The sequence below is a fragment of the Aquarana catesbeiana genome, linkage group LG01, assembly GCF_042186555.1.
Source record: "Aquarana catesbeiana isolate 2022-GZ linkage group LG01, ASM4218655v1, whole genome shotgun sequence".
In the NCBI taxonomy this organism is placed as follows: domain Eukaryota; kingdom Metazoa; phylum Chordata; class Amphibia; order Anura; family Ranidae; genus Aquarana; species Aquarana catesbeiana.
In genome coordinates, this window is record NC_133324.1 from 945,752,074 (window position 1) to 945,770,740 (window position 18,667).

The following is an 18,667-nucleotide window of genomic DNA, read 5'->3' on the forward strand; positions in this document are numbered from 1 at the left end:
GAGCTGCTTTGTGTTGAAACCTATATGGCAAAAAGCCTCCCCGATTGTGCTCCAGATAACAGGTGCACCTGTGGCCCTGACTTACCAGATGTGCATCTTATTTGCAGAGATCCCGGAGGTTCCCCCCCTCACCAAATGCTGGCACACACACTTAATGCCCCGTACACACGGTCGGACATTGATCGGACATTCCGACAACAAAATCCTAGGATTTTTTCCAACGGATGTTGGCTCAAACTTGTCTTGCATACACACGGTCACACAAAGTTGTCGGAAAATCCGATCGCTCTGAATGTGGTGACCTAAAACACGTACGTCGGGACTATAAACGGGGCAGTAGCCAATAGCTTTCATCTCTTTATTTATTCTGAGCATGCGTGGCACTTTGTGCGTCGGATTTGTGTACACACGATTGGAAATTCCGGATTTTGTTGTCGGAAAATTTTATAGCGAGCTCTCAAACTTTGTGGGTCGGAAAATCCGATGGAAAATGTGTGATGGAGCCTACACACGGTCGGAATTTCCAACAACAAGGTCCTATCACACATTTTCCGTCGGAAAATCCGACCGTGTGTACGGGGCATTACAGTGCCATCCACTGGGCAATAGCCCTAAACTGGCAGAGTCCCTCTGTTTCATGGTCACAGGAGCTCCTTTGCATGGAATCCATTAAGCTGATGGAAAGGGTCCACCACACCCTCATGGATACCATGCACGTCTTTGAGCACAAGTGGGCTAATTGGTCGCCTCATCAAATATAACCCGAGTCTTGTCGTTTCAAGTCTATTGAAAGATTCATGTCTACAACTTATCTTCTATGTACTCCATCTACTTATATTGCAGAAACAGCCTTGTTACCTTATTCAGTTTTTTTCCACTCTGGATGTTGTTATTTTATTACTTTTCTTACTCAATGATATATGGAGAGCTGTTTACCTGTACAATCCTATGTTGGTTTTTGAATGTACACTCTATTTATGTTCTTGTTCAAATACGTTCATACAAAATGTTTTTAAACAAAAAAGAAAAGATATCATAAAATATTTACGAAAATGTGAGGGGTGTACTCACTTTTGTGAGATACTGTAATTGTTTGGGGATTCAAAGTTATTTTCCAGCTAAAAAAAAAGCTGATTTTAACATGTATGTGAACATTAAAAAAAAAAAAGCCAAGCTGTTTATGTAAGCAAAGGAATGTTCCTGCACTCTAAAGTTTGCACTTCTTTTTTTTTTTCAGGAGGTGAGTCATCGCTGATCACAAGACATCTCTAATGATCTCCCGGCTGCTCAGTCCCTACGCTCCTTTCTTTTGGCATTGTGTTCTGTGGCTATAAAAAGGGACAGACTTCCACACTTCCTCAGTCTGAGCTCTTTTCTCTTTATTAACACTTGTACTTAAGAGGCGCTTTCTCCCAGCTGGGATATGATCGGGAGACCCGTCTTATTGTTCTGCATCGTCTGGGTGCTTGTCTCTTCCTCACCTACAGGACACAGGACAGGTAAGTGCCTGAATTATAATCTACACGGGTCTCACATACTTAGTTCACAATCTTATAGCGAACTGTCTGACCTTCACATGATTTGTGTTTAAATAGCCGCAGTGGAGGAGATCTTAATAGACCCCACAATGTCCCTATAAAGGGCGAGGAGATAAGGGCGCTCTGGTGGAGGTGGGTAGCTGGTCAGAGGGATGATGGTGATGAGGTGGCACTTCTGGTAGCACTTTGGTTAGAGGAGAAGCAACTCTGAAGATATAAAAAAGGAAAAGAAAGATGCCTCTAAGGGCAGTATGTAAAATTTAATAAAGTGCACAAAGGGTTAAAAGCACTTACAAGATTGTTGAGCCTTTTACAGGCTTCCCTGCTGCCTCCTCTTTCCAACACGCATGAGAACGCTTTATAGCTGCTGGATAGCTCTACACTGCTCTCTACCACCATGCTGAGGATGGACACATGCCACAGATGAGGACTCAACAATCTTGTAAGTGCTTTTAACCCTTTGTGCACTTTATTAAATTTTACACACTGCACTTAGAGGTGCCTTTCTTTTCCTTTTTTATATCCCCATAAAGAGCACCTATCACCTGCCCATAGTGGGTATGTTAGCACCCTTATGATAGCAATAACGTTAAAAGTGTAAAAAAATATATATACTGTGAAAAAAAAAAAAAAAAAAAAATATATATATATATATATATATATATATATATATATATATAAGCACCCCCATCACCCTTGCACATACCCATATAAAAAGCACAGTGTAAGGGTCTAATGTATTAGAATTATAATATTATATATTATTATATTATAAATATAATATTATTTATTATATAATAATAATATTAAAGCACCCCCATCACCTTTGCACACACCCCATATAAAAAGCACAGTGTAAGGGTCCTTTCACACGGGCCGTCTGATCAGGTCCCCCTGTCCGTTTCGGACGTTGAGTTCACATCCGACAAAAATTTTATCGTCTGCCGAAAAACCGGAATCGGCTGTCAAATTTTTTTTATGCAATCTTGGTTAAAATTTTTTGCAAGTGACTTTTTTTTGTTGTTGTTGTTGTTGTTTTACTATTGACAAGTGCGCTCCCACCCTCCCTTACATTCACATTCTGATTATTGATCATCTCTACCATCCTACATTGATGGCCTTTAACCCTTTCGCTGCCTGAGCTGCTTTTATGGGTTTTGTTTTTTTTTTTTTTTTTGCACATACACTATAGTGTCAAAAGTATTGGGGCAGCACAGTGGTGTAGTGGGTAGCACTCTCGCCTTGCAGCAATAGGGTCACTGGTTCGTATCCCAACCCAAGACACCACCTGCCTGGAGTTTGCATATTCTCCCTGTGCCTGCGTGGGTTTCCTCCCACACTTCAAAGACATGCTGGTAGGTTTATTGGCTTCTGTCCAAAAAAAAAAAAAATTGGCCCTGGTGTATGGGTGTGAGTTGGGGACCATGGATTGCAAACCCCCTGGGGGTGGGGATCAGTGTGGTGGTGTGTGTGGAGCGCTGCATAGATTGATGGTGCTACATGGGTACCTTAAATATATATTAAAAAAATAATAATAATAATATAGTGGATGGGCATCTTGATGGGACACAATGTGCGGGGATGGAGACAATTGTGGGCACTCACTCAGGTTGAACTGGATGGACTGGTGTCTTTATTCAACCTTACTAACTATAACTATAACCTGCCTTTACACACACATGAACTTTAATGGCATCCCAGTCTTAGTCTGTAGGGTTCAATATTGAGTTGGCCCACCCTTTGCAGCTATAACAGCTTCAACTCTTCTGGGAAGGCTTCCACAAGGTTTAGGAGTGTGTCTATGGGAATGTTTGACCATTCTTCCAGAAGCGCATTTGTGAGGTCAGGCACTGATGTTGGACAAGAAGGCCTGGCTCGCAGTCTCCACTCTAATTCATCCCAAAGGTGTTCTTTCGGGTTGAGGTCAGAAATCTGTGCATGCCACTCAAGTTCCTTCACCCCAAACTCCCTCATCCACACTATGTTGCACAAATTGGGGAAGGGGGTGGGGGAGGGAATTTTAAATGCTTGGGTGTAACTTTAATTTTTTACACTTTTTCTTTGTTTTTTTTCTAAGTGATGCGTTTTTTGTTTTTTTTTTTTTTTTGTTTTTTATATTTTATTTTATTTTTTTTTAGTGGACAGGTTCTCTTTTTTGAGACATCAAGGTTCTAAAAGATTCCTGATGTCCCACCTGCCCTCCAAAGAATGATCAGAACGAGTCAGTATCAGGAAGGGGAGATCCGCAAATAGATGTTCGCTGATCTCCCTTCTCTGTTACCGGTGGCACCATGCTTGTCCCAGGTCCGCTGATGGGTACCCAGGAAACATGGTGGACAGTTGCTGGGTTAACAGTCGGCTTGTCAAGTCTACACACCCACTAAAGACACCAACGTTGGTGGCAGTAAAAGGGATAAACTCCAGCTTCTGTAGACTTGTATGGTAGAACTACAAACCTCAGCCGTCCTATGAGGTTTTAGTTTTACTAAGTTTTACTACTATCAATGGTCCTCCTGACTTCACCCTTCAGTAATAGTTTTCTCCAGCAGCTTCCCTGATGGGGCCCCAGCTCCTACCCTACTCATAGGCTGCTATAGCTATTGTTATGTCATCTGTTCCAGTCTCCCCTCTATTTATGTTGGAAGCAATCTCGTGAATCATTTCGCAGTGCTTGTCAGCAATGCCTCAGACAGAACATCTGCAGGAAGTAGAGGAATTTAGTGCAGAGGTTTCCCTGCTATGCTCATTGCCGTCACTGGACAAAGTATCTCTACTTCAGTTTCCTGCTCATTAGGGTACTGATTTATTCTTGCATTGCCCTCTGAAGAGCAATCCACATTGGATTGCTTTTTAGAGGGCATTTGAGAGGCGGCTGTGAGGCGGTAGATCGATTCCCCACTGCCTGCTTTCAACCTATAAAGCCCACACACCCACATGCAACATTGAATTGGTTGCGTTCAGTGGGGACTATGAACAGGGGGTGTCATTTTGGCTATGCCATGCGTACAACCCATCCAGCTGCTGTTGCATTTTGGGGTGTTGGTAAAACCATGGCTCAACCACCCATTTTTACCCCTCCCTCCAACCACAAGTGTAAGCTGGGCCTAAGATCCTCAAAAAATGATGTGCTTTTATCCTGCAAACTATTAGCAGCTTTCTAAGTTACTGATTTTGAGTAAACTACCAATCCCATCATGCCATACGTAATGAAGATAAACAAAGGCGGACATGTTTAAAATCTAGACTGTGTTCTCTCTCTCTCCCTAATTTATTAATGACACCCTAAATGCGACTAGCAGAAGCTCCCTGCCAAAGAAAAAAAAAAATAAATAAAATGCAGGCACATTTGTTGCACATAGGGCAGCCTATTCAAGTGAACGGGATGTCTCCTACGCTGTGGTGCAACAAAAAGAAAAATGTGAATAAGTGCAATGTGCAGGTGTGAATGGGGCCTTAGACTGGAGACAAGCAACACCTGAATACATACCATATAGGCTGACCCAAATATAAGCCGAGGCACCTAATTTTACCACAAAAAACTGGAAAAACGTATTGATTCGAGTATAAGCCTAGGGTGTGAAATGCAGCAACTTCCAGTAAATTGCCCATGAAATGCAGCCTGCCAGTGCCCATGAAATGCAGCCTATCAGTGCCTATAAAATACAGCCTGCCAGTGCCCATAGGTGCCCATGAAAAATACAGCCTGCCCGTTTGCATCAATGCCCATGAAATACAGCCTGCCAGTGCCCATGAAATGCAGCCTGCCAGTGCCCATGAAAAATACAGCCTGCCAGTGCGCATCAGTGCCCATGAAATACAGCCTACCAATGCCCATCAGTGCCCATGAAATACAGCCTGCCAGTGCCCATGAAATAAAGCCTATCAGTGCCCATGAAATATAGCCTGCCAATGCCCATCAGTGCCCATGAAATACAGCCTGCCAGTGCTCATCAGTGCCCATGAAATGCAGCCTGACAGTGCCCATGAAATGCAGCCTGACAGTGCCCATGAAATGCAGCCTGACAGTGCCCATGAAATGCAGCCTGACAGTGCCCATGAAATACAGCCTATCAGTGCCCATGAAATACAGCCTGCCAATGCCCATCAGTGCCCATGAAATACAGCCTATCAGTGCCCATGAAATACAGCCTGCCAGTGCCCATCAGTGCCTATGAAATGCAGCCTGCCAGTGCCTATGAAATGCAGCCTGCCAGTGCCCATCAGTGCCCATGACATACAGCCTGCCAGTGCCCATCATATACAGCCTTACCAGTTCCTGGTAGATGTCACGATGTCCCGCTGTGTCAGATCTGTATCGCCGTGCAGCCGCGGTAACAATGTCCCGCCTCCTATGACACACGGCACAATGATTCCTAGCAATGGATCACTGTGCGGTCTATCACAAGAGGTGGTCTAGGAGGCGGGACATCGTTATGCGGCTGGACACACAACATGGGAGGGAGGGGAAACTGACAGGGGTGCCGGGCCGATTCATGAGTGGCACTTTTTCGCATCCATTGCAGGACATTTTTTCTTAAGTTGACATTCACTCGACTACAAGCCGAGGCAAAAAATGGGCTGAAAAACTCGGCTTATACTCGGGTATATACGTATATAACTTGTTACAAAGACATAAAATAACTATGTTACTGTTACTTTGTAAAAATATAAAAATTATTACTTATAAAAAATAAATAATAACATTAACAATAATATTACTGGCCACTCCACACTTCACCTGTAATGAAACAGAAAACAAATGATTAAATAATAGAAAAATGAGAATAAAAATATAGAACACTTTAAAAAAAGATGTAAGTCAATCTTTTTTTTTTTTTTTTAAACTGAGTTTATTGAGAATAAATTGCAGATAGAAATAGTCAGAGAATAGTGCTCAATGGTGAAATCCCTTCAGCTTTAACTCCCTACGATCTCTTCTTAAACAGGGAATGTGGTCAGGCAGCAAAAATCCTAACCGATCTGCGGTGTGACCACATCCATTCACAGGGAGGATACTACATATAAATGGATTTTGCACTTGCCAAAAGTATACATGTGGTTTCCACTCTGGAGTGTCCATGTGGATTAGATTACAGAAACAAGTCAGTAATATTATGTTGGTTCCCCACAATCTGAATTGCTGGTTGTTAGTAGTAAACAGTGTGGTCACACAGCAGATAAGTGAGGATTTCTGGTGACTGACCACATTCCCTGTTTAACCACTTCAATACCGGGCACTCCCCCACCCCCCCTTCCTGCCCAGGCCAATTTTCAGCTTTCAGCGCTTTCACACTTTGAATGGCATTTACTCAGTCAAAAAGCTCTGCACCCATATGAAATTTTTATCATTTTTTTTTCACAGAAACAGAGATTTCTTTTGGTGGTATTTAATCACTACTGGGATATTTATTTTTTGCTAAACAGTTTTTCTCAGTTTCACAGTTTCTGTGATGAAATTTTGCAAATAAATAATCTTTCTTTATAAATTTAGGCCAAAATGTTTTCCGCTCCATTTCTATAGTGAAAATATTCCAAATCGGTGTATATTATTTAGTCTGTAGGAAAGTTATAGAGACCACAAACTATGGTGTATAGATACAGTATCTGAAAATTGATCAATCCTGATGTACTGATGACCTATTTCATTCCTTGAGGCCCAAAAATGTCAGGACAGTATAAATACCCCCCAAATGACCCCTTTTGGGATGTAGACAGTCCAAGGTATTTAGTAGGAGGCATGGCAAGTTTTTTAAAAGTTGTATTTTTTTGGAAAATTAAGAAATAAAAAAAAAAAAAAGTGTTTTTCTTTTTTTTTTTTTTTTTTTGTAAATGTTTTACATACTGTCACCAGTGCAGTACAATGTCATCATATAACTGGTGTGGCGGTGATCAGAGACACTGACTGGTGACAGTATTTAAAAAAACAAAACAAAAATTCATAATTTTTTTTTTTTTAATAAAATTTTGTTTTTTATTTACTTTTTTTTTTTTTTTTTTTTTTTTTTTTTTTTTTACAGAGCAATTCAGCGTTTTGATAGTAACACTGTACTACTCTGGGGACGTGATCAGGATTTTTTACATGCTATGATTGCTTATAACAGCAAATTTTATTGTTATAAGCAACCATTTTGGCCACAGCTAATGACATGGTGCAGATGGGCTGCGATTGGCCCTGTACCATGTGATCACTGTGACCAATCACAGAGATCAACACAATAGTACGCAATGAATGGCATAAATCAAAGCCATTTATTTGTGTACAAACTGTCATGTGATCTGCTGTGTTAGTACACAGTGATCACATGGTACAGACAGTGGGCCAGTACACTGATCTGTCATCCGCTGTGTCTGGTGAACACAGTGGGTGACAGATCGAGTCAGCGCGCAGCCTGTGGTGTGCACACGAGGCACGATCCTGGAGGACTTCATATGATCTCAGGATAAAAGGGCTCCCCCTGGTAAAATGAGGTAATAGGGACTTAAAGTTGAAACGGGGAGAAGTCGAGTGGATTTCACCATTGGACACTATTTCACCTAAAGGGTTAAATAAAGATTTTGATTTGCATTTTTTTTTATAGCTTTTAATCATTTTCTATAGATTTTTTTTTTTTTTTTTTTTTTATTATTCATTTATGATTTGTTTTCTGTTTCTTTTTTGCTTCTTCTTTCTTTTATTAGAGGTAAAGTGTGGAGTGGCCAGTATTATAGCGATTTTGTAATGCGTTATATCATTAGATAGAATAATGACTTATGGAAGAGAATATAGGTGTTGCTTGTCTCTGGTCTAAAGGATATCTGTAGGCTAAGAACGGGCTTTTAGATCCAAAGGGGTGCGTTTGAAAACAATATTAGCAAGTTGCACTAGCATGAAGCGAGCCTTACAAGGAATCCTGCTGTATCTATGTTTCACTCTTGATGTCCCTGATGAAGGATCCTAACGGGTCTGAAACTGTTGTACTAATGAGTTTGTAACTCTTAAATAAGCTTAGACTATTTCTTTGTGTATGCAATGGAGATTGGGTGTTGTCTGTCATCTGCTGTGCACCAAGTGGACTGTTTTTATGTCAGGCGTGTGCTGTCTTGACTAGCCTGCAATTGTTCTACATATATATTGTATGTACAGGACACCAGGGATGGGTCCTGGATGATATGTTTCCCCATTAGAGTTATGGTTATGGTCACTTTGAGGGGGAGGATTTGAATGCAGTTTTGAATACTCAGGGGTTCTCACACATTACATGGTGAGGGGTTGCGGTGTAGTCCAGCTGAAAGAGAGGACTGTTTTACAGGTCTCTCTGGATTGGTAAGCCCACACTTTGGGACCCGGAATTCAGAGACTTGAAGAAATTTTGGATGGGAAACTGCCTCTACAGGGACTTGTTCTGAAAGGGTTAACCCAACTGCAGGAGAGGCCTCAGAAATTAAGAGGAAACAAGACCTGGGGGGGGGGGGGGATAGGTGATCTATACCACAGGCTTCTTGAAAGAGAAGTCTGGTGGATCTTTAACCTACAAACTAGAGTGCCTTCAGGAATGAATTTCTGTTCTGATGTTGATCTTTTTCTCCAATAGATCTTGTGATATTTTGTGATACACTTCTTCTTGATTTTTATTTATTTTTTTATATATTGTAAATTATCTTGTTCTTCTATATAGATCCATGGTTACCACTCCCTGAAAACCACACACCTGCAGCAGTGTTTTTTGTTTATTTTCAATTACTGACATCATTCAATTAGTGGCAGTGACTTGCATTATCTTTATATCTTTCTTCTATTTATATCAGGGGTCTTCAAACTGCGGCCCTCCAGTTGTTCAGGAACTTCAACTCCCATCATGCCTAGTCATGTCTGTGAATGTCAGAGTTTTACAATGCCTCATGGGAAGTGTAGTTCTGCAACAGCTGGACGGCCGTAGTTTGAGAATCCCCAATTTATATGTTGTGTTTTATATGGTGACTATGAAGTGAACAAAGGTTGTGCCAAAACGCTTTAACCGTCACTTTTAATTGGTCATGTTGCAATAAAGCTTACAGAAGAACTGCCAGAGTTGCCAGCGTTTTGTTTTTATGATTGAAGTACTATTGTTGGATGAAAGGAGGACATCCCGAGCCTGAGCACCTGGAGTAGGCGTTTTGTTTTTCTATTGCTCTACCTAATGCTTCACAGTCAGAGCGGTGCTTTTCTTGTATGCAGGTGGGGACATAACCCTGTTAAGGGACACGTTTTACAGGTGGTGAGCCGAAAGTTTTATTTTACTTTTTAATTTTTTTTTTTTGTACCAGAAGCTTGGACTGTTTTGTTTCCTGTTTGAAAGGACAATAACTCCTGTTTGCTTTTACAAACGGCTGGTTGATGATCCTGTGCTCCCCATATTACTATATATATACAGTATACTATATATTTATTTATGTACATTCTTCTGGAATTACTGCAAATAACACATTTCAGCCAGGGGTTATTGTGTTCCATTCTATCTACCAATGATTAAAGTGAAATGAGTCAAGGGTTCCCAAGCCATGGAATGCTTCTCTAGAGAATATTTTCTCAACCAAGGTTCCACTAGAGCAGGGGTCTCCAAACATTCGACTTTCACCAGTTACTACCCTTCAAACTTTAGAGGGGACCAGACTGTGGCTAGTTGGAGCAGAAAATGCCTTGGCTTTGGTGGGACTAAACAATGCCACAGATTGGTGGTCAGTGGGAGTAAAAAAATTACATCATTGGTGTCAGTGGAAGAAATAGTGCCACATCATTGGTGTCAGTGGGAGAACTAGTTCCCCATCTCTGGTGTCAGTGGGAGGCATAGTACTCCATTATTGGAGTCAGTGGGAGGAATAGTGCTCTGTCTTTGGTGTCAGTGGAAGGGATAGTGCCTCGTATCAGTGGAAGGAATAGTGCCCCAAGGGCCAGATAAAGGCAAGCAAAGGGCCACATCTGGTTCAAGGGCCATAGTTTGGAGACCCCTGCTTTAGAGGTTGCTAGGGGTTCCTTGAGCAATTAGCAGCTTCTGCCTCTCGGATGAGTAACCACTGACAAAAATGATCTGTTTAGTTATCAGTAATGGAATTACGATAATTTTCTTCCCACTGATCACCAATGTAATGATCATCCTTCACCCCAATAAGCACAACTGCAGGGGGAGCATTCTTCCAATTGATCACCAATGGAAAGATCATTCTTACCACTGAACACCAATGTAAGGGGCATTCATCCCACTGAACACCAATGTAAGGGGCATTCTTTTCACTGGCCATTAATGTAAGCAGAATTCTTCCCAGTGACCACCAATGTAAGAAACATTCTTTATCGCACTAAACGCAACATCAGGGGGAGCCTTCTTTCAATTCATCACCATTGTAAGGATCCTTGCTCCCACTGATCACCAATGTAAGGAGCAATCATCCCACTGACCACCAACCAACCACCGCTAACAGGCCAGGTTTGCAAGATAACTGAAATACATCACAGGTGATATCATTTGCTGCTCAGTGATTGCAGTATTCTGGTCTGCTTCTCCCCAAGGTAATACATAAACCCTGGCCTGTTAGTGGGCCCTGAGGACAGGAGTTGATGACCACTGATGTAAGGGGCATTCTTCCCAGTGACCATAACACTAATGTACAATGAACTGTAGATATAACAATTAGTATTGTTTCCTTGAGACCAGAAGGTTATTTCAAGGGTACCTCTGTGTTATAAAGGTTAAGAAAGGCTGTAGGGTGTTGTATCTTTTAGACAACAGATCACTCATCACAATCCCTATGCTCTCCTTTCATTTATAGGTGATGTTACAAATTTCCTCTCCATCCCAGCTGGTTCCTTTGTTTATTTGGCAGAAACTGAACTCTGCCAAGACATGGAGAACAGAAGCTATGAACTTTATTACAGAATAGCCAAAATTGGTTCCTTTGACCTGGGTATTTGGGAAAGCCGTTTACAGTTCAGGAATCGTGTTACATTCATCTCCAAGAATTGCACGTTCATAGTGCAAAATATGAAGGTGGAAGACACTGGATTATACAGAATTATTACAATGACTGTTGAAAATGATAAGCTAAAAAGCCATGAAATAAAGTTCCATATTAATGTCATAGGTAAGTCAGGTGAGCCTTTGTATTTATGCCTTAATCACTTGGAGACCTTTTCGCTAGACCATTTAGTTTAACAATCCTCCCATAATATTTTATGTGCATTTAAAGTGGATGTAAACCCAATGTCATCCTTTCTAAACATCTGCCATAGGGGTTATCTATAAGGATATACATGCCTCCTGCATGTATCTTTACCTGTCAAATGTCTCCCCTCTGTCTGTTATTACACCCGAAAAACTGCAGATTCTGTGGGTGGGTCTGTTGTCTGGCGCTCGGTGGGTGGAGTCGTGATGTCAGTAGACTCCCCGCCCACCTCTACACTCCTTGTCAATATGCATTTTCTCCTGTGTATTTCTTACACTGAACTTCTGCTGACCTTCTGCTATGATCTCTAACATCCAGTGAAAAGACAGGAAAGTAACCACATGACTTCAGCATGCCAAATCATGCTGAGGTGTGGAACAGCCAATCCTTGCAGAGCTGCTGAAGAAAGGAGTGGGGGAGGGAATTAAAAAATAATGCATGTCTTAGGCTAGTGCACGAGATATGTAAATCACCTGTCACTCACAGCAAGGGGGAGGATTTGACAAAGTTTTTCTCACTGAACAATAAAAGAGGATTGCTCAGAGATGGATTAACTCTGTGTGGCAAGACTGGGCTCAAATGATAGGAAATCTTATACGCTACAGTATGATAAAAACTTTTTTTTCGGGGTTACATCCACTTTAATGTATTTTATGTATGTTATTTACCATGTGTAGTCACCCAAAAGCCCGGAGACTACTGCTGGGTGCTGCTATGTTGTATGGGATGTCAGAAACCCCAGTAGACTCATAGCTGTCACTCTATACATTCCCCTTACTCCTCCCCAGAAGCTATGTAGGGCGGTGAAGCAAGGAGTAGAGGAGCTGGGCCAGCACAGACAGTAATTAGACCCTCCTAGAAGCGAGAGTACAAGCAGGGAGGGTGCTGGACTAAGGAATTGAATTTTCCTGGAGAAGTCACTTTTTTTAGCATGTACAAGGGCACATTGCAAGTCCCTGGGAGGAGCAGCACTAGGAGCCAATCTGGATTCTGCTGCATACACATGTGGCGACAGGAAATGTGCTGACAGGAGGGAAAAGAAGGACTTTTCAGGTTGATGCTGCTACTTTCCTATTCAATCAGCAGGCATTTGGTGGGGGAGGTGACACCACTGTATTCCTTAATTTAGCAATCCCTAGATTCCTTAAAGTGCATCTAAAGCCAATTAGGAGGAAATCCAAAATTATGAGTTAACATTAGAATTAAGGAAACTGTGATTGTAATTAGTTGATAAATGTAAAAGTAAAAATTGACCAGATAATGGGGGTGACTGGGCTGTGGAAAGGGGGTGGTCTCCGCCCTATCACTGGTACAAATAGGATATGTTGGGCTGGTAGCCCTGAGTGGAGATATTCCCTCTGCTAAGACCTCAACAAGAGATTGACCCAAAAGAAACTGCCCCTATTATCCAAAGGCTAGTTGGTTATGTTTCTTCCCAGGCCAAATGTTCTTCGTAGACCAAAAGTAATCCCTTGACCCCAAACTATACCTTAGACTGGGTTCACACTCTTCCATTGGGATACATTAGCGTGTTGCAGTGCAATTTAATTTAAATGCCATCCTAATGCAGCTTCAACGCACATGTGTTGCAGAGCACCATAAGCAAATTATTTCACTATCGTGGGTTGTGGTGCACTGCATTGCCAAAAATGAAACATGGTCTGGGTTTTGTTTGGAAATTTTGGTGCATTGCCAGCTCATTCATCCTAGGAGTTTAGAGGTTACCCATATGGAAATAAATGTTGGGGTTCCCCACACTCAGTAGAGCTGAAGAAGTGGCTTGGAGAATGTATAAAAAGTCTTCAACGTTATAGAACAAGTCCAGTTTAGTGTGACCAACTACTAGTAGATATACCATGACCTGGACACATGAGAACCTTCACAGACCATCTACTAGTAGATATACCATGACCTGGACACATGAGAACCTTCACAGACCATCTACTTGTAGATATACCATGACCTGGACACATGAGAACCTTCACAGACCATCTACTTGTAGATATACCATGACCTGGACACATGAGAACCTTCACAGACCATCTGATAGTAGATATACCATGACCTGGACACATGAGAATCTTCACAGGCTATGCACATAATGTATCCTCATATACATTAGGGATATAAAGAAAAAGCAAAGAAGGGAAAATCATTCCTAACCCTGAATTGCTAAAATAGTTTTATGGAGAACCTGTCCTTTTCCTTTGGCATGTCATGACCAATTGAATAAAAAATTAGCTGCGTTGTCCCTTTTTAAAAGTGACACAAATAAACAAATTTATGAAAAACCACACCACATTTGTATCTAAATATGCAACTATAAACATAATTGTGCAAAATCATATAAAACTGTAATAAATACATCTGATGCACAATCTCTTTAAATATATCAAAGACTGTACATGTACTTTTGAAGTTGACGCCCCTCCATGCCCCACCAGCTGGCCCTACAGATGGTGTTAACCCCATAAAGGCTATAGGATCCTAAATGGTATCGTTGGCTCTTTTATTTCCATTTTTATGTTCAATTGTCTACCCATGACTTTGCTTTTTGATGGAATAAAACATTTTCTTTATTCATGGTCCTATTGACTTTTTCACCACTATAGATCCAGTTTATAGAGCGCTGCTCATTAGTATCTCTTGTACTTTTGTGGTGAACAATACAGCCTTGCATCAAATTATATAAAGTGCAAGCATTATAAATAGTGCAAAAAAAAAAAAAGCCCACATATCATGTGAATAAGCTGTGATAACACTCCAAATGTAATGCTGTGTCCAATTTATGTTCCACCACCAGATTGCATACCAGTTCCTTACTGGATTCAAATGGCCTCCCAAATGTGAGGTCCTAAGCACTTGATAGAAAAAGAGACTGTGCCCCAAGGATGTCCCCTGGTCCTTTGCAGCACCTTCACTGAGATCCATCCTGAGCTCAAATATTGCATGGACAATCCAAGGCACATAAGCGGAAATAAATAAACTGGATAGTGTGATACCATTAAAATCACCAATTTATTTAAAGAAAAAAAAATGTATCCACAAACATATAATAGCAAAAAGCATAACAGCACATCTTTTGAGCATAATGAGGTCTCAACACAAACTGCTCCGATGCATTTTGTCAGACCGAACTTCTTCAGGGTAGTGTATACCATCCATTCCTGGTCCCTTGAATGGCCTCTCTTGGGTTTGATGTTCAACAAACCTTGCAAAAACAATTAAGTTCTGTCTGTGATACATTTTTTTTATTTGCACTAACATCTAAATTTTCAGGACAAGCTTTTTGGGGTGTACCCCCTTCTTCAAGGTCCCAACAGTACTGCTGGGACCTTGAAAAAAGGGAGCACACCCCAGAAAATTTGAATGTTAGTGCAAATAAAAGACGTGGCACACACTACGTAATTGTTTTTATAACAAGTGCGCTAATACGGCTACAATCACCTCAAGCAACAGACCTTAGACATTTGTAGGTGCCGCCATGGTGGACCTACTGTAATGGCAAGGGCCCCAGCAGACTTAGACCTGTCACTACGAAGACTCTGCAGAGAAGTTCAGCCATGTAACCAGTAACAGCTTCATGAATTAGCAAATGTAAAGCCAGAGCTGATGTATTGCTTAAAGCTCGAACTTGAAGACAAAAATAAAAAAGGGAACACTATAATATACTACTATAAGAATTAATTTTGCTTTGCTGCTACAATCCTGTAGAATGAAAAAAAATGAGCTCTGGTGACCGAGTCTCTAATTCAGTTTAAAAATTTGTCTTGTACATTTTAACTTGTGTTCATGATGGTAAGCATTAGGGGTGCGCATCTTCACTGGCCTCACGATTCGATTCGATTACGATTATCCGGTCCACGATTCATGATGCATCGCGATTACTGCGCACGGTTTTCATCCAAAAAATTCAAGCAGTCAGAAGAACTAAATTTTCTAAATTTTATCTGTTCTTAAAAAAAGACAACACTCCCTGCATGTATCAAAGTGTAAACACAGCAGACAACTTAAAGAGGAGCTCCAGGCTGCCCCCAAATGACTACAGAAGATGGTCAGAGACTGCAGACATGATACAGGAAGTGATCAGAGACTGCAGTCATAGTACAGGAGATGATCAGAGACTGCAGACATAGTACAGGAGATGATCAGAGACTGCAGACATATTACAGGAGATGATCAGAGATGGCAGACATAGTACAGGAGATGGTCAGAGACTGCAGACATGATGCAAAAGATGGTCAGAGACTGCAGACGTGTTAGAAGCGATGGTCAGAGACTGCAGACGTGTTACAGGAGATGGTCAGAGACTGCAGACATGATACAAGAGATGGTCAGAGACTGCAGACATGATACAAGAGACGATGTATGCCTTTTTATTTATTATGGTTTATGTATGTCTTATTGTCTTAGCGACTAATTCACATGATAACAAATTCATTGATACTTTTTTTTTTTTTGTATGATTTATGGTTTTGCTTATTACTGCTCCACACATGCAATGCATGGCTGCATGTGTGGGGCAGTGATGAGCAAAACCATAAATCATACAAAAGAGGGGAACCAATTTCAAATCAATGAAGTTGTGATGTGAATCAATCAATAAGACAATAGACAAATGGCATACATAAACCATAATTAATGTTATGATATTGTATTGCTACATCGTTCAGTATTTCCATTAACAACACATCGCTTGTTTGTGATCACTAGGGAGATCAATCACAAATTGCTATGTGTATGATCACCAGATATGGGACGGGGGGGATACAGATCAGGAACATGGAGTGTAATCAGAGGGAACCGAGTAATGGAAGTGTACAGTGTCGGGGTGAACGGAGCACTGGGGCGGAGGAGAAGAGATCACAAAGTAACAGAAGAGGCTCAGAACTTGTTTTGTGCCCCCCTTTGGGATCGAAAGTGGCATAGTCCTTCCCCCTCCTTGTACACAGCGAACCTCACCCTCCGTTACACTCACTGGTATCATCCGCGGCGGCTGCAGTAAGCAGAGATAGCAAGACAGACACAAACACAGCAAATCCTGTCCATGTTTCTCCGCGATCTTCACCCTGACCAAGAGTGCACAGCACGTGACACTGCCTATCAGCCCCGCCTATTAGTGACGAGGCCATTTGCTTCTTTCATTGTAACTTTTATCACCTCCCCTATAGACTCGCAGCACCAAGCTCAACGACGGGCAGCTGAGGATGACACCAGCGGGGGATGGGGAAAAAAGGTGCGGATAACGCCCACGGCTCCTTCGGCTGCTTTCGGCACAGTTTGGACTCGGAGGCAACACATATAGCGGCGCGCGGGTGACGCCATCAGAAAATCGATTGTGCAAGGTCGTAGCATCGATGCTGCATTGTGGGTGGTCAAATCTCGATGCATCGATGCTACGATTAATTTCAACACCCCCAGTAAGCATCTATGTTATGCATTAGCTAGACATACATTTAACTTTTATGTTTGAAGATTATATTGTGTTTGTGCAATCTAAATAAAATTGTTATTTCTATATACAGTATTTAATTTAATACATTATAATTTAATTTTTAAATTATTTGAAAAACACTTCTTTTTTTTTTTTTTTTACATATGACTATTTTTGGGATATTCTTTTACAGACACTGTATCCAGGCCAACCCCAACTGAAGTCCCAACAACGCAAGAACTTGTCAGGAATAGAACAGGTATGGATACAAGCTGGGGACATATAAGCAGGGCTTTTTTTCAGTGGGAACGTGGGGGAACGCAGTTCCGGCACCTCCAGCACTGAATGTGCTGTGTGTAATGGCAAGGGGTACTGGGGTGGGCTGTAGAGTCTATTGATGCTGGCGGCAGCTGTTGTTGCTGCTGGGTTGGTTTTTTTGTTGTGGGGGTCCGTTGTTACTGGGGGGTCTCTTGTGTTTGATCAAATCTATTGTTGCTGGGGGGGGTCTATTACTGCTGGGTGTGGGGGATCTATTTTACTACTTTTCTTGCTATTATTAACAAATTCCATACAAATTACTTAGCACCACAAAACGATACTTGGCTCTGTATTCTCTAAATGGGGCAGTACTGGGAGGTGGGTGGGGGATGAAACCAAGGAACGTTGCTCAGGGGTGGGTAGAGGGTGGAGACAAGAAGTGGCTCAGAAGGGGGGGGGGGGTCCTGCACCTATTCTCTGAGAAAAAAGCCCTGTGTATAAGCATAGTTGGGATTTCCCCAGATTTTTGATTGGATTGATAGTGATGGTGTAATAATGTGAGCACATCACTTTTTTTATATTATTGCGAAGTGCAGTACTACTTCTATACATATACAGGTATTTGAGAATTGGTAAGCGTGACTACTAACTGCTGCCAGGTATATTGAATGATATTTCTTTATACTATATAGTTTTAGGGGTTATTGCAGAAATTGTTTTATGTTTTTTGTTTTTTTGAATTTATTTTTTATTTCACTCCAAACATTCAAACATCTAATCATTTGCATAGAATTAAAAAAATCAGGGTTTGAGGTGATCATTAATGTTAAATTATGCTATACCTAATCCAGGCTCACAATCTCATTGGTGTACATCCTGCCTGTTGACTGTCTGTGTTCTCTTTTGCAGCCAATGTCCCGGGATTTTTCTCTGCCTGCTTGTCAATGGTTCCAACGGGAAATGCTTTCTGTTTCCTGTTGCATCAGTTCCTGTACTGGCTAGGTAAGGTAAATTTAAAAAGAAAAAAAAAACCTTTGTGTGATTTTAAATGTTATGTTCCGTTGTATGTCACATAAACATAAATATTTTTTGTAAGTTAAAGGTTCAGGCAAGCAAGAAATTTATTTATTTATATAAGACATGCTGGTAGGTTAATTAGATCCTGTCTAAATTGTCCCTAGTATGTATGAATGTGAGTTAGGGACCATAGATTGTAAGCTCCTTGAGGGTAGGGACTGATGTGAATGTACAATGTATATGT

General features: G+C 41.2%; 1 protein-coding gene across 1 annotated transcript in view; it reads left to right on the plus strand.

The window, feature by feature from the left end:
• The first annotated feature begins 1,273 nt into the window (after positions 1 to 1,273).
• LOC141121217 (uncharacterized) overlaps positions 1,274 to 18,667 on the plus strand; it is a 36,341-nt gene continuing 18,947 nt past the window's right edge. The window contains exons 1-4 of the mRNA XM_073611068.1: positions 1,274 to 1,499; positions 11,322 to 11,633; positions 17,342 to 17,407; positions 18,316 to 18,408. Coding sequence (XP_073467169.1) covers positions 1,424 to 1,499; positions 11,322 to 11,633; positions 17,342 to 17,407; positions 18,316 to 18,408 — 547 coding nt within the window. The 5' untranslated portion in view covers positions 1,274 to 1,423. The remainder of the gene's footprint in view (positions 1,500 to 11,321; positions 11,634 to 17,341; positions 17,408 to 18,315; positions 18,409 to 18,667) is intronic.